This window comes from Mesocricetus auratus, unplaced genomic scaffold, assembly GCF_017639785.1.
Source record: "Mesocricetus auratus isolate SY011 unplaced genomic scaffold, BCM_Maur_2.0 Super-Scaffold_100004, whole genome shotgun sequence".
NCBI classification, from domain to species: Eukaryota; Metazoa; Chordata; class Mammalia; order Rodentia; family Cricetidae; genus Mesocricetus; species Mesocricetus auratus.
The window spans coordinates 78927190-78941414 of record NW_024429189.1 but is presented as its reverse complement, the minus strand read 5'-3'; the positions used below and the strand labels follow the sequence as shown (position 1 = coordinate 78941414).

Sequence of the window (14225 nt, the reverse complement as noted above, 5' to 3'; positions counted from 1 at the left end):
TGCTTCTCATTACATTCTGTTAGAATGCCATTATAAACTCACTGTGTCACTTATCACAGTCATTTGTGATCAATGCACAAACACTTACTAGATGTCTATGGTACCCAATGTGTACAGAATTTATTGAAGTGGTAACACATTAAGTAGCCTTTAGTCTTCTTTTTTAGCACACACAATGCAAATAACAGCACAAATGTACCTTGTAAGATTTCCAAGGAAGGAATGTTCTCACATAACTCTTTTGAAGTAGCAATTGTATGTGTGAGTCTGCCTGATGAGGGTTTCCGTCTGAAGGAAATCATATCCCATGCTGCAGATTCAGAGGTAGCTCTTATTCTTTTTCAATATACAACTCATATCTGATCTCAAAGAATTCCTGACACAGCCAAGGAATCTCTGCAGCAGTCCATGGTTGATTAAATTCTCCATGACTGTAGCAACCCAGTCCACAACAAAACCAACAACAACTATGTGCACAACACCATACTTTCTCCCCCACACTGTCTTGTTTGATACTTGTAACAACCACAGGAGTTGATGGTATTGCCTCTTCATGGAGGCATTAAGAACATGAGAGGAGAAGCAACATTTCAGAACAGTGAGTTGTAGGAATCCTGATAGTCTGGTCAGTTTCTTCTCCAATACATACAGGAGACTGGGCTTTTTCCTCATGACAATTCAGTTGTGTGTTGCACTTTAGTGGCTGTCTGGCAGCCTTATAGTGACTCACAATGTGCATGGCAGATCTAAATGAGAGAAGGCAGGATTGAGAGAGAAGGCAGGCTTCACTTATAAGAATCCAGGTTTTGTACCTTTCTTCAAATGCATCTATAATTCACCACGGCTCTTAAAATAAACAGAGTAGGAGAGCAATCAATTTAATACCTGGATTTCAGAACATCCTGGCTGCTGACAGGCCATCTTTACCTGTTTCTGCATGAAGACCTTTATAGTCTCAAAGAACAGATGCAGAGAGTCAGTTTCCAATCACACTTTTAAGTCAGCCTCCTATACCTCTAGCTCCTTGGTTTTGGATTTGAAACTTAGAATTAAAAAAGTAATTTAAGTTTCTGACATTGTACTATTCTTTCTTTCCTCAGTTTACTTTTTCTTTTTTGCTCTTTTATCGTAGTTTAGTAATTTTCTCTCATGCAAGGTAACGTTTAATTGATTTCTATAGAGAATAATCCACCATTAGAAAAAATCTATTCAATACTAACTGGTTGGGATATTAGATATTGTACTCCAATAGGCTGTTTCTATATTTGTCACTAGTGCTTTTAAAGGTTTATTTCCCAAGTCTTAAGAATAGTATACCTTCCCCTTGGTTAGAAGTGCATTATTTCAAGTACTAACATCTACATGAGTGCTGCTACTGTGGGAGACACAGCTAATTGGCACCCAGAGGAGTGCTGACCAAATGATACCACAGAGATTTGAGATCACCATTATGAACTCATTTGTGCAAGGGAAATTTTTGCCTAGAATCTTGGTAGGTCAATGGAGGAAGGTTTAAATAAGTCACAAAGGAGGGTATGGGAGAGAGACAGAAAGATGTAGGATGTAAAACACCTAAGGTATCTCCATAATATTGCCTTGGTAGCAATATTATTGACATATCATGTGGGTTAAGCTTCCCTATTATTTCTTGGAGGCATAATATCACACCAGATTTCTTGGTCCCCTGGTTTTTAAAACATTTCTCCTCTTCTTCCATGATGTTCTCTGATATTTTGGGTGAAGAAGTTGTGTTGCAGATATATCAACTGGGGCCTGGCTCCTCATGATCAGTTGTTCTTTCCATTTTGCCCATGGTGGTTTTCTGTAATGACCTCCATGTGTTTCTTAGAGAAGAGTGCCAGGAGCCATGTCATAAGAACATCAGATGGCAATTAATGTTCAAGGTGTCAGTCCACAGAGGAGATCTCTCTGATGGGTAACCTCTTTAGGCAAGGCCCTGAGGCTTCAGACTCTTGACTGTCTTTTGCTTCCATGTGTAACTTTACATGTGCTGTTGCAATTTTCCCTTAATGGGTATGGAGAGTCCCCACTATGTACATGGTAGTGTATTTATCTCATGTTACATCCTGATGTACTGGGAATTTTTACCTGTGTATTGTCTAGAGTGTGACTCCTCTTTAAGCTGTATTGTTTAACTGATATCTATAACCTATATCTGATGAATAATAATGAATACAATGAAACTTTATTTGTCAAGGTCTATGAAATTCTACCATTAGCTATTTTAGATCACAACTCAAGTTGATGGTTAGGAAACCAGTAGAATTTCCCCCAGTTTCCAGGACAGCTGTGCTTTATCAGATTATATAAAACTTCAAAGTAGCTTCAGATTAGACCAAATGCATCGCTTATGGCTTTAAGTTAAACTATTTGCAGAAAAGCAATCTTATTCACAAGGAAATATAGCCAGCTAGTGTTAGTAGTGCAAACCAACTTAATTGCTGCATGGGTTTTATTTCCTTGGTTTGATTTACAATCTGGAATGAGCAATTAATTACAGCTTTTGTTCAGAAATACCATGGGAGGAGAAGTTTTGACTGGTCAGGGCTACAAAAAATAATATGACTTCAGAACTCTGAGAAAGTTAAAAGTTTCCTTTTTCATGGTCTAAAGTTACGGGAGGGATAGAAAATACATGTTAAGTTTTAAAATGCTTTTTGTGTCACTATGGCTTGGAGAATATTAATTGAACTATACTAAAAGATTTACAGTACTCCTTGACCTGAACCAAAGAATTTATGACACACCTTTCTTTGTCTACACAGGACACCCTGTGAGCCTGGGAAAGCATGCCTTTCATGATTCCTGATCAGAGAATGTTTATATATTCAGAGGTATAGGTTATAGTACACAGTTTCCTATTTTTTAGACTTCTCAGTAATTTAGGTATATAACTCCTTTAAAATCCTTGACAATACTTCCTCATGGAACTTATCCAGACCCCCTAAATTTGGGTGTCAATGAGGAGGCCTTGGCAATCTATGGGACCTTGGGTAGTAGATCAGTATTTATCCCTGGCATATGAATGGACTTTAGGAGCCCATTCCTCATGGAAGGATGCTTTCTCATCCTGGACACACTGGGGAGGACCCAGGCTCTGCCCTGCATAATATGACTGACTTTGGATATCCTCCATGAAGAATGTCTAAAATGATACATGAGTGAATACACACCAAGTTTGTCTTTTTGTGACTGGGTTACCTTGCTCAGATTGGTTTCTTTTAGTTCCATCAATTTGCCTTTGAATTTCAAGATTCCATTGTTGTTTTCTGTTGAGTAGTATTCCATTGTGTAAATGTACCACATTTCTCTATCAAAAGAAATGAAGAAGGTCATTCATATTCATCACAGGAAAAATCCATCAGAATGAAGTCTCAATTCTGAACATCTATGCCCCAAATACAAAGGTGCCCACATTCATAAAAGAAACATTACTAAAATTCAAAGCATACATAAGACCTCACACAGTTATAGTGGGATAATTCAACACCCCACTCTCACCAATAGACAGGACCACCAGACAGAAACTCAACAAAGAAACAAAGGAACTAACAGAAGTTATGACCCAGTTGGGTTTAACAGACATCTATAGACCATTCCATCCAAACACAAAAGAATACACCTTCTTCTCAGTGCCACATGGGACCTTCTCTACAATCGACCACATACTTGACAACACAGCAAACCTCAACAGATAGAAAAAGATTGGAATTACCCCCTGTATCTGATCAACAATAACACAAATAGCAGAAACCCTACAAACTCATGGAAATTGAACAATTGCACTATTCCTGGGTCAAGGAAGAATAAAGAAAGAAATTAAGACTTCCTAGAATTCAATGAAAATGAAGACACAACATACCCAAACTTATGGGACACTTTGAAAGCAGTACTAAGAGGAAAGTTCATAGCACTAAGTGCTCATATGAAGAAACTGGAGAATAGTCACACTAGAGAGTTAACAGCACCATTGAAAGCTCTAGAACAAGAAGAAGCAAACTCACACAGGAGGAATAGATGCCAGGAAATAATCTAATTGAGGGCTGAAATCAATAAAGTAGAAACAAAGAATACAATATAAAGAATGAATGTAACAGAGTTGTTTTTTTTCTAGAAAATCAACAAGATAGATAAACCTCTATCTAAGCTAACCAAAAGGCAGAGAGAGAACCTGCAAATTAACAAAATCAGGAATGAAAAAGGGGACATAACATCAGACTCTGAATAAATCCAGAGACTCATCAGGTCATACTTTAAAAACCTGTACTCGACAAAATTTGAAAATTTAAAGGAAATGGTTAATTTTCTGGACAGATATCACTTGCCAAAACTAAATGAAGAACAGATAAGCAATTTAAATAGACCTATATCCCCTAAGGAAATAGAAGCAGTCTTCAAAAACATCCCAACCCAAAAATGGTTAGGGCCAGATGGCCTCAGTACAGAATTCTACTAGAAATTCAAAGAACAGCTTATACTAATTCTTCTCAAAGTATTCCATGCAAGAGAAGAAGAAGGGTCTGTGCCAAACTCTGTCAATGAGGCTTCAAATAACTTTGATACCCAAGCCACACAAAGACACAACTAAGTAAGAGAGCCTCAGACTAATATCCCTCATGAACGATGCAAAAATACTCAATAAAATACTGGCAAATCGGAGCCAAGAACACATCAGAAAACTTATCCACCATGATCTAGTAGGCCTCACCACAGGCATGCAGGGTTGGTTAAACATACGAAAATCCATCAATGTAATCCACCATATAAACAAGCTGAGAAACAAAAATCACATTATAATCTCACTAGATGCTGAAAAATCCTTTGACAAAGTCCAACACCCCTTCATGATACAGGTCTTGGAGAGATCTGGGATAACAGGAACATACCAAAACATCATAAAAGCTATATACATCAAACCAACAGCCAACATCAAACTAAATGGATAGAAACTCAACGCAATTAATCTAAGATCAGGAACAAGACAAGGCTGTCCACTCTCTCCATACCTCTTCAATATTATACTTGAAGTTCTATCTAGAGCAATACGACAACAAAAGGAGATCAAGGGGATACAAATTGGAAACGAAGAGGGCAAACTTTCACTATTTGCAGATGATATGATAATTTACATAAGTGACCCAAAAAACTCTACCAGGAAACTTCTACAGCTGATAAATACCTTCAGCAAAGTGGCAGGATACAAGATCAACTCAAGAAAATCAGTAGCCCTACTATATATAGATGATAAAAGGGCTGAGGAAGAAATCAGAGAAACATAGCCCTGTACAATTGACACAAACGACATAAAATACCTTGGGGTAACGCTAACCAAACAAGTGAAATACCTGTATCACAAGAACTTTGAGTCTTTAAAGAAAGAAATTAAAGAAGACACCAGAAGGTGGAAAGATCTCCCATGCTCTTACATAGGTAGGATCAACATAGTAAAAATGGCAATCTAACTGAAAACAATATACAGATATAATGCAATCCCCATTACAATCCAAGCACAATTTTATTCACAGACCTTTAAAGAACAATAATCAACTTGGTATGGAAAAACAAAAGACCCAGGATAGCCAAAACAATCTTATTCAACAAAGCAACATCTGAAGGCATCACCATCCCTGACTTAAAGCTTAATTATAGAGTTGTAGTCCTGAAAACAGCTTGGTATTGGCACAAAAATAGATAGGTAGACCAATGGAATCGAATTGAACACCCTGCTATTAACCCATACATACATGAACATCTGATTTTCAACAAAGAAGCTAAAAATATACAATGGAAAAAAGAAAGCATTTTCAACAAATGGTGATGGCATAATTGGATGCTGGCATGTAGAAGAATGTGGGTAGATCCAAGCCTATTGACATGCACAAAACTTAAGTCCAAATGGATCAAAGACTTCAACATAAATCCAGCCACGTTCTAACTAAACCTGTTAGAAGAGAAAGTGGGAGGCATCCTTGAACAAATTGGTACAGGAGACTGCTTCATGAACATAACTCCAGTAGCACAGACAGTAAGATCGAAAATTAATAAATGGAGCCTCCTGAGACTGAGAAGCTTCTGTAAGGCAAAGGACACAGTCAGCAAGACAAAAAGGCAACCCACAGAATGGGAAAAATACTCACTAACCCCAATCTGACAGGGGGATGATCTCCAAAATTTACAAGAACTCAAGAAACAAGTCTCCAAAACACCAATGGATCCAATCAAAAACTGTGTTACAGAACTAAATAGAGAATTCTCAATAGAGGAGTCTAAAATGGCTGAGAGACACTTGAGTAATTGGTCAGCATCCCTAGCCATCAGTGAAATGCAAATCAAAACAACTCTGAGATACCATCTCACTCCTGTCAGAATGACTAAAATAAAAAACTCCATTGACAGTTTATGCTGGAGACAATGTGGAGAAAGGGGAACACTCCTCCATTGCTGGTGGGAGTGCTGACTTGTAGAGCCCCTTTGCAAATGAGTATGGAGATTCCTCAGGAAAATGGGAATCAGTCTACCACAAGACCAAGCAATTCCACTCTTAGGCCTATACACAAAAGATGTGCATTCATACAACAAGGGCATCTGCTCCACTATATTCATAGCAGCATTATTTGTAATAGCCAGAACCTGGAAGCAACCTAGATGCTTCTCAACTGAAGAGTAGATAGAGAAAATGTGATACATTTACACAATAGAGTAATATTCAGCAGAAAAAAAAACAATGGAATCCTGAAATTTACAGGTAAATGGATGGCACAAGAAAGAAACCATCCTGAGTGAGGTAATCCAGTTACAAAAAGACGAACATGGTATGTACTCACTCATTTATAGATTTTAGACATGAATCATGGCAGTGCCAGCATACAGTCCCACTGCTAGAGAGTCTAGGAAACAGAACCTTCATCTAGTGACTGATGAAAGCAGAGGCAAATACCCACAGACAAACAGTGAACTGAACTCCTAGAATCCTGTGTCAGAAAGAGAGAGATGATGGGAAAAGGAGTTAAGACTGGGCTGGTTTAACCAACAGAAACAGTTGACTTGAACAAGGGATAGCTCTTGAATCCCAGACTGTTGGTTGGGAATCCAGCATGGGACTGATCCAGACCCCCTGAATGTGGGCGTCAATGAGGACGCCTAGGCAATCTATGGGGCCTTGAATAGTATATCAGTATTTATCCCTGGCATAAAAATGGACTTTGGGTACCCATCTCACAATGAGAGATGCACTCTCACCCTGGACTCTTGGGGGAGGGTCTAGGCCCTGCCCTGGATGAAATGACAGACTATGGACACCCCCATGGAAGAACTCACCCTCCCTGGGGAAAAGAGGCGGTATTGGGGGGAGTTGGTGGGAGGGCATGGGAGGAGGGAAATGGAGGACTGCGATTGACTTGTGAAGTAACTTTTTTATATAATTTAAATGTAAATTTAAAAATAAAAATAAAAAATGTGTTTAAAATTTATAAGTACAGGTGATGGGAATCACTTTCCTGCAGGCAGTAGAGTATCTTGATTCAAACAGACTTGCTTGGCTTTATGGCCTAGATCTTGTAAGATGATGTCACTGGTCTCATTAGTTTTTTTTTTGTGTTCTATTCTCCTAATCTACAAAACAAGAGTCAAAATATTACCTACATTTTTTTGTAGAATCAATGCATATAAAAATCTTATAATGTTACACACATGTAATAGCTGTTGGAGGTAGTGCAGAGGTGACCTGTCGGTGGTTGCAGGTAGGGAGAATCCTGGTGGATGCTCAGAGTTGGCTGTGGTACAGGCATGGGTGGCCAGAGTACTTAGGGTCACTAGCTGTGAGACCTGGGCTTGAACTGGAGTTTATGCAATAGATGTGATCAGGGTACTGAGCAAGCTAGACTCTGGAGGATGAATTGGGAAATCTGGGTACCAATGGGGTGGTTATAAAATTGAATGTTTAATGATGTTAAGCAAAATTTATGTCAGATTATCATCAGTCTTTGCTGGTGGCCATGTCAGATGAGCAGTAGGTGGCAACTGAAGTTGAAGATGTCATCCCACCAGGAGGCAACTCCCTGATGGATGAATCTTTGCTAGGCAAGGTCCAGAGACCATAGACCTTGGAATGTCTTTTGCTTTTCCTGTGCCTTTTCATGTTTATTGTTGCTATCTTTCTCTGGTATCAGGCATGGTGTGAGTGGGTGTGGGTGGGAGATCCCCAGTGCCTGTAATACAGTGTGCTTATCTCATGGAAACATTCCATTCTACTGGGCATCATTTTTGTCTGTGAATTACAATGAAGATGAGTTCTTGTTAAACTGTACTGTCTAATTGATAATAACAATGCTAGTTTAAATAGAGTTTTGATGATAAAAATATAAAGTAGGAAGTGTCAGACAGCTAGAACACATGAGTTTCTATTGAGAAGCCATAAAGTCTGTGACTTAGGTTAATGATTAAGTAAAACAATTGAGGCCCAGTAGGCCAGCTACCTTAAATTCTGTTAATCTTTATGCTGAAAGATGCAGTCACTGGTTTTAGTGGGCACCATTAGCTGAAACAAAGTCTTCAGATAACTTCATGTTATATCAGATGTTTTGATGATAGATTTGAGGTGAAAAAACTGAAAACGATCTAAAGTTCACAAAGATACATAGCTGACGTAAAAATACACAGCAGCTTAATCGTTACTAGTTGACACACTTTCCTTGTTAGTTTTGGTTGATGATCAAAGGTTATGATTGATTCATTATACACATTTCTGTCCTTAATCTCAAAAAGTGCGCAGACACACACACACACACACACACACACACACACACACACTCACACTTGATGAGTGGATATGCACTTTAAAGGTTTATGGTAGAGCTGACTGATTTTTTCATATATAAATGACTAGATTTATAATTCCTTTGAGATTCCATATAATCTTACTTTTAAAGATAAATACTACAGTAATTTCCCCTTTCTTTGTAACTGCAAAGTCTGTCAGTAAAAGACATGACTGAGAATAGCTTCCTTGCAAGCACAGTTAATTTATAACATGTTGCTGGGGTATGAATGAATGAGAGTTCTTGGGATAATTTGCTTTTCCCCTGCAATAAGTAAAGCATTTCATCATGTAAGGGATATGGAAAACATACTGTTTTTTACTAGTTGAAAAACAGAGTTGTAAGAACATTATTTTTACATTGCCCGAAAGATTTTTCTGGGGTGTACAAGCTGTAACGGATAGAATAGAGAGTTAGAAAGAGCTAAAATGAGTTAGAAGGAAAGCATCAAGAATGAGAGAATTAGAAGGGAAACATCAAGAACAAAGGTAGACTTCAAAGAGAAACATCAAGAATGAGAGAATTAGGAGACAATCAAGAGAGTTAGAAGGAAAAGGAAAAAATTTCTGGACAGAGAAAACAGAGACTGGGAAGATACTATAGAACACAGAGTGAAGGATACAGAAGAATAAAGAAGGAAACCATCAAGAGAATGTGTGTCTTTGTTTCTTAACCTTCTCAAATATAAAGGTCTAGTATGCCTGGACTCTGTGGCTTCCCTTTGAGCCTGTGTTGCTGGAGTCTGACCACCACAACCTGCCAGAAGCAGTAAGTCTTCTTGTCCTTAGTGTCTCATTTACTAGCCTGTTTGAACCTGTTGTAGATTTCACCCCATCGACATTCTTACGGGATATTAGGAGCCTATATAATGCTTTAGTTCAGTTGCAACCACAACCATTGCTTTATGTGTGCATCATTTTTTACTGCCACCACCACCCAAAAGTTTATTGAACACTTATTAAAACAGGAAAATATTACAACAAAAAGTACTCATCTTCCACAGTAAGTTCCTGGCCATATTCTCTGCTAGGTTACTCCTGGAGGTTTGAGAACACTATAACTGGTAGGTTGAGGGAAAATCAAGTTTATTTTGAGGTATTTTACATAGTAATTATATTAGAAACAAGTGGAAAATATCCCTTAATTTGTTTTGAAAGATAATCAAGGTAAAATACTGTACAGTATTATGACTATTAAATACTTTCTAGGGAGCATAGAGTACAGGATCTGAATCATAGAAATTCCAATTCTGAATCTTCTCATACATGTTGATAAGGTACTAGAGACAAAAAATTTGTATATTCCTACCTGTAACCTGGCACACAAACTATAGAGTGCTGAAATATCACTGACATTATTTTCCTCATAGTTACTGAGCATAGTGTTGCATTTTTCCGTTTTTTTTTTGTATTCAGGATACCTTCCTGTAACTCACAAGCTGGTAGCAGAGTTTCCTCATTGCTGCTTTCATCTCTTTGTTCCTGAATGTGTAGATGACTGGATTCAGAAAAGGAGTGAGAACTGCGTCAAAAATTGCAAGAAATTTGTCTAAGTGTGATGAAGGGAAGGGCCAGATGTAGAAGAAGATCAATGGTCCAAAGAATAAAACCACCACAGTCACATGAGCTGACAAAGTAGAGAGGGCCTTGGATATGCCACCTGAAGAGTGCTTCCTAACAGTTACCAAAATGAAGATATATGAAATTATCAGTATGAAGAATGTGCCCACAGAGATGAGTCCACTGTTGGCCATGACCATGAACTCCAACTTATTGGTCTCAGTGCAAGCAAGTTTAATGAGCTGAGGGAGATCACAGTAAAAGCTGTCCAATATGTTAGGTCCACAGAAGGGCAAGTCTACCACAAAAGCTAGTTGGGCACCTGAGTGGATAAGTCCTAGGATCCAGGCTACTGACAAAATTAAAATGCACATTTCTGGTCTCATGATAGTCAAGTAGTGCAGAGGCTTACATATGGCTACATATCTATCAAAGGCCATTGCTGTGAGCAGAACCATTTCTGTACCTCCAATAGCATGAATAAAGAAGATCTGAGTTATACAACCTCCAAATGAGATGGATTTGCGCCTTCTAAAAAGATCGTAAATCATCTTAGGTGCTGCAACAGAGCAAACTCCCAGGTCAAGAAAGGAGAGATTGGCCAGCAGGAAGTACATTGGGGAGTGCAGTTTGGAGTCAGCAGTCACAGAGAACACAATGAGGAGGTTCCCCATCAGACTTGCTGTATAGAACACAGAAGAAAAGAGGAAGAGAAGTAACTGGATTGCCCATGTATTGGAGAGTCCCAGTAACACAAACTCAGATACAACCGAGTGATTGTTTTCATCCATTGGAATGGAGAACAGAGCTATATCCAACAAAACCTGAAAAAGGCAGAGACAAGAAAAAGCAAATTTTGTGTGGAGTTAACAACTATATCAGTTTCAAACTGTAAAGAAAACACATTGCTGCATAGAGCCAATACACCTCAGTATAACTGCAGAAAATTGGCAGTCACTCCATGCCATGAACCACCACATCTAATGTCCTTTATTTCCTAACATTATGCAAATAAAGATGGGGGAATATTTAGGGACAAGAATAAGAAAAGAATAAAAATGACTGACTTGAAGAAAGGCCATCAAAAGACTAAAGAGTAACTGAAAATAATATACATGGAATAAAATAAATGAGAAGAAACCCCTGATTTTTTTCTTCCAGTTTGTTGCTACTTCCCATGGTGTCTCCCAAATACCAAGAACTTCTGTTGATCTTTGTTTTTCTTACCTCTTTGATTGCTCCAATTCCAAAAGCGCTGCAGTACTATTACTCCCATTAATGCTGTCTCATAGTTCATCTTATATCAAACCATATCCACCTTTCCTTATAAGGGAGAAGATAATGTAGAAACTCTAACAACACTCCACTTTAGTAACAGTCTAGGGAGTACAAAGGGGTGAAGGCCTAGGTTGTAGATTCATCCGAGTAAGAACAAGGTCAGAAAAGATAGTTAGAATGTAGTAGAAAAAAACATCTTGGGTTATGTGAATAATATACATGTAATTCCATCTTATAACGAAGCTTATTAAAATTTTCTAAATGATTGATCTTTGAAGATCATTTCCACACGTTTTTTCTTTTCATACTTCATTGCATGGTAGAAAGAACTCTGTATTTTTTTAAGAACACTGTATTTGGTGTGAGAAAAACATAATCTGGTCCCAGTCCTAAGTCTGAGTACTCAAGAAAGGTTTTTCTTCCATCATTCTACACTTCACTCACTGAATGCTTCCTATTTCATAGTCTGTAAAATCAAGGGTCTGAGGGTAGATGGTAAACAATCATTTCAAATCTAACATTTTGCCTTTTTATAATATAATACTAGTTTGCTATGCAATAAACTCCTTCTAATGATGGTATTCTCTTTCCTTTGGGCTGCTTCTACATCCACTCTGTTCCCTTGTTTGTAGCAATTTATAGTTCATATCCTATAGAAGACCTTTCCCCAGGTCAATCTTCTTTTCATTCCTTTTGTTATGCAGTCAGAATGCCGTTATAAACTCACTGTGTCACTTATCACAGCCATTTGTGATCAATGAACAAGCGCTTACTAGATGTCTATGATACCCAATGTGAACAGAATTTACTGAAGTGGTAACACATTCAGCAGCACTTGCTCTTCTATTTTAGCACACACAATGCAAATAGCAGTAAAAAATGTACCTTGTGAGGTTTCCAAGGAAGGAATGTGCTTACATAAGTCTTTTAAGTAGAAATTGTATGTGTGAGTCTATGAGGTTAGTGGTCTGAAGGAAATGAGATCCCACGCTGTAGATTCAGAGACAGCTTTTGCTCTTTTTCAAACTACAATTCTCATGTGATCTCAAAGAATTCCTGACACAGCCAAGAAATCTCTGCAGCAGTCCACGGTTGATGAGCTCTTCGTGACAGTAACAACCCAATCCAAAACAAAACCAACAACTATGTGCACGGCATCATACTTTCTCCCCTACACTGTCTTGTTTGATACTTGTAACAACCACAGGAGTTGATGTTATTGACCCTTCATGGAGGAATTAAGAACATGAGAGGAGGAAATAACATTTCAGAACAGTGAGTTGTAGGAATCCTGACAGTTGCTCATCTTCTTCTCCCATACATACAGGAGACTGGGCCTTTTTCTCATGACTATTCATTTGTGTGCTGCACCTTAGTGGCTGTCTGGCAGCCTTATAGTGACTCACAGTGTGCATGGCAGATCTAAATGAGAGAAGGCAGGACTGAGAGAGAAGGCAGGCTGCACTTATCAGTACCCAGGTTTCTTAGCTTTCTTCAAATGCATCTATAATTCACCATGGCTCTTAAAATAAACATGGAGAAGGACAGCAATCCATTTCATACCTGGAGCTCAGAACATCCTGGCTGTTTCCAGGCCATCTTTACTCGTTTCCACATGAAGGCCTTCAGACGCAAAGAGTCAGTTCCCACCCATGCTTATAAGGCTGCCTCCTTTATCTCTATATCCTTGTTTTTGGATCTGAAACTTAGAGTTAAAAAAGTAATTTAAGTTTCTGACATTGTATCGTTCTTCTCTCCCTCAGTTTACTTTTTCTTTTTCACTCTTTAACCTTAGTTTAGGAGTTTTCTTTTGTGCAAGGTAATGTTTAATTGATTTCTATAGAGAATAATCTACCATTAGAAAATATCTATTCAATACTAACTGGTTGGGATATTAGATATTGTACTCCAATAGGCTGTTTCTATATTTGTCACTAGTGCTTTTAAAGGCTTATTTCCCAAGTCTTAAGCATAGTATACCTTCCCCTTGGTTAGAAGTGCATTATTTCAAGTACTAACATCTACATGAGTGTTGCTATTGTGGGAGACACAGCTAATTGGCACCTAAAGGAGTACTGACCAAATGATACCACAGAGAATTGAGACCGCCAATATGAACTCATTTGTGTAAGGGAAATGTTACCTGGAATCTTGGTAGGTCAATGGAGGAAGGTTTAAATAAGTCACAAAGGAGGGTATGGGAGAGAGACAGAAAGATGTATGGATATAAAGCACTTAAGGTATCTGCATAATATTGCCTTGGTAGCAATATTATTGACATATCATGTGGGTTAAGCTTCCCTGTTATTTCTAGGAGGCATAATATCACACCAGATTTCTTGGTCCCCTGGTTTTTAAAACATTTCTGCTCTTCTTCCATGATGTTCTCTGATTTTTTAGGTGAAGAAGTTGTGTTGCAGATATATCAACTGGGGCCTGGCTCCTCATGATCAGTTGTTCTTTCCATTTTGGCCAGTGGCGGTTTTCTGTAATGACCTCCATGTGTTTCTTAGAGAAGAGTGCCAGGAGCTATGTCATAAGAACAGCAGAT

At 38.3% G+C, this 14225-nt stretch overlaps 1 protein-coding gene across 1 annotated transcript; it reads right to left on the bottom strand.

The window, feature by feature from the left end:
* Nucleotides 1-10248: 10248 nt before the first annotated feature.
* On the bottom strand, nucleotides 10249-11187 carry LOC121140227 (olfactory receptor 4F3/4F16/4F29-like). Its single transcript, XM_040744938.1, has one exon. It carries the CDS (start codon nucleotides 11185-11187, stop codon nucleotides 10249-10251), a length of 939 nt encoding a protein of 312 aa, XP_040600872.1.
* Between the last annotated feature and the right edge of the window lie 3038 nt (nucleotides 11188-14225).

Excerpts from the sequence above, each read along its gene's own strand:
- LOC121140227 (XM_040744938.1), bottom strand. The coding sequence starts at position 11,187 with ATGGATGAAAACAATCACTCGGTTGTATCTGAGTTTGTGTTACTGGGA.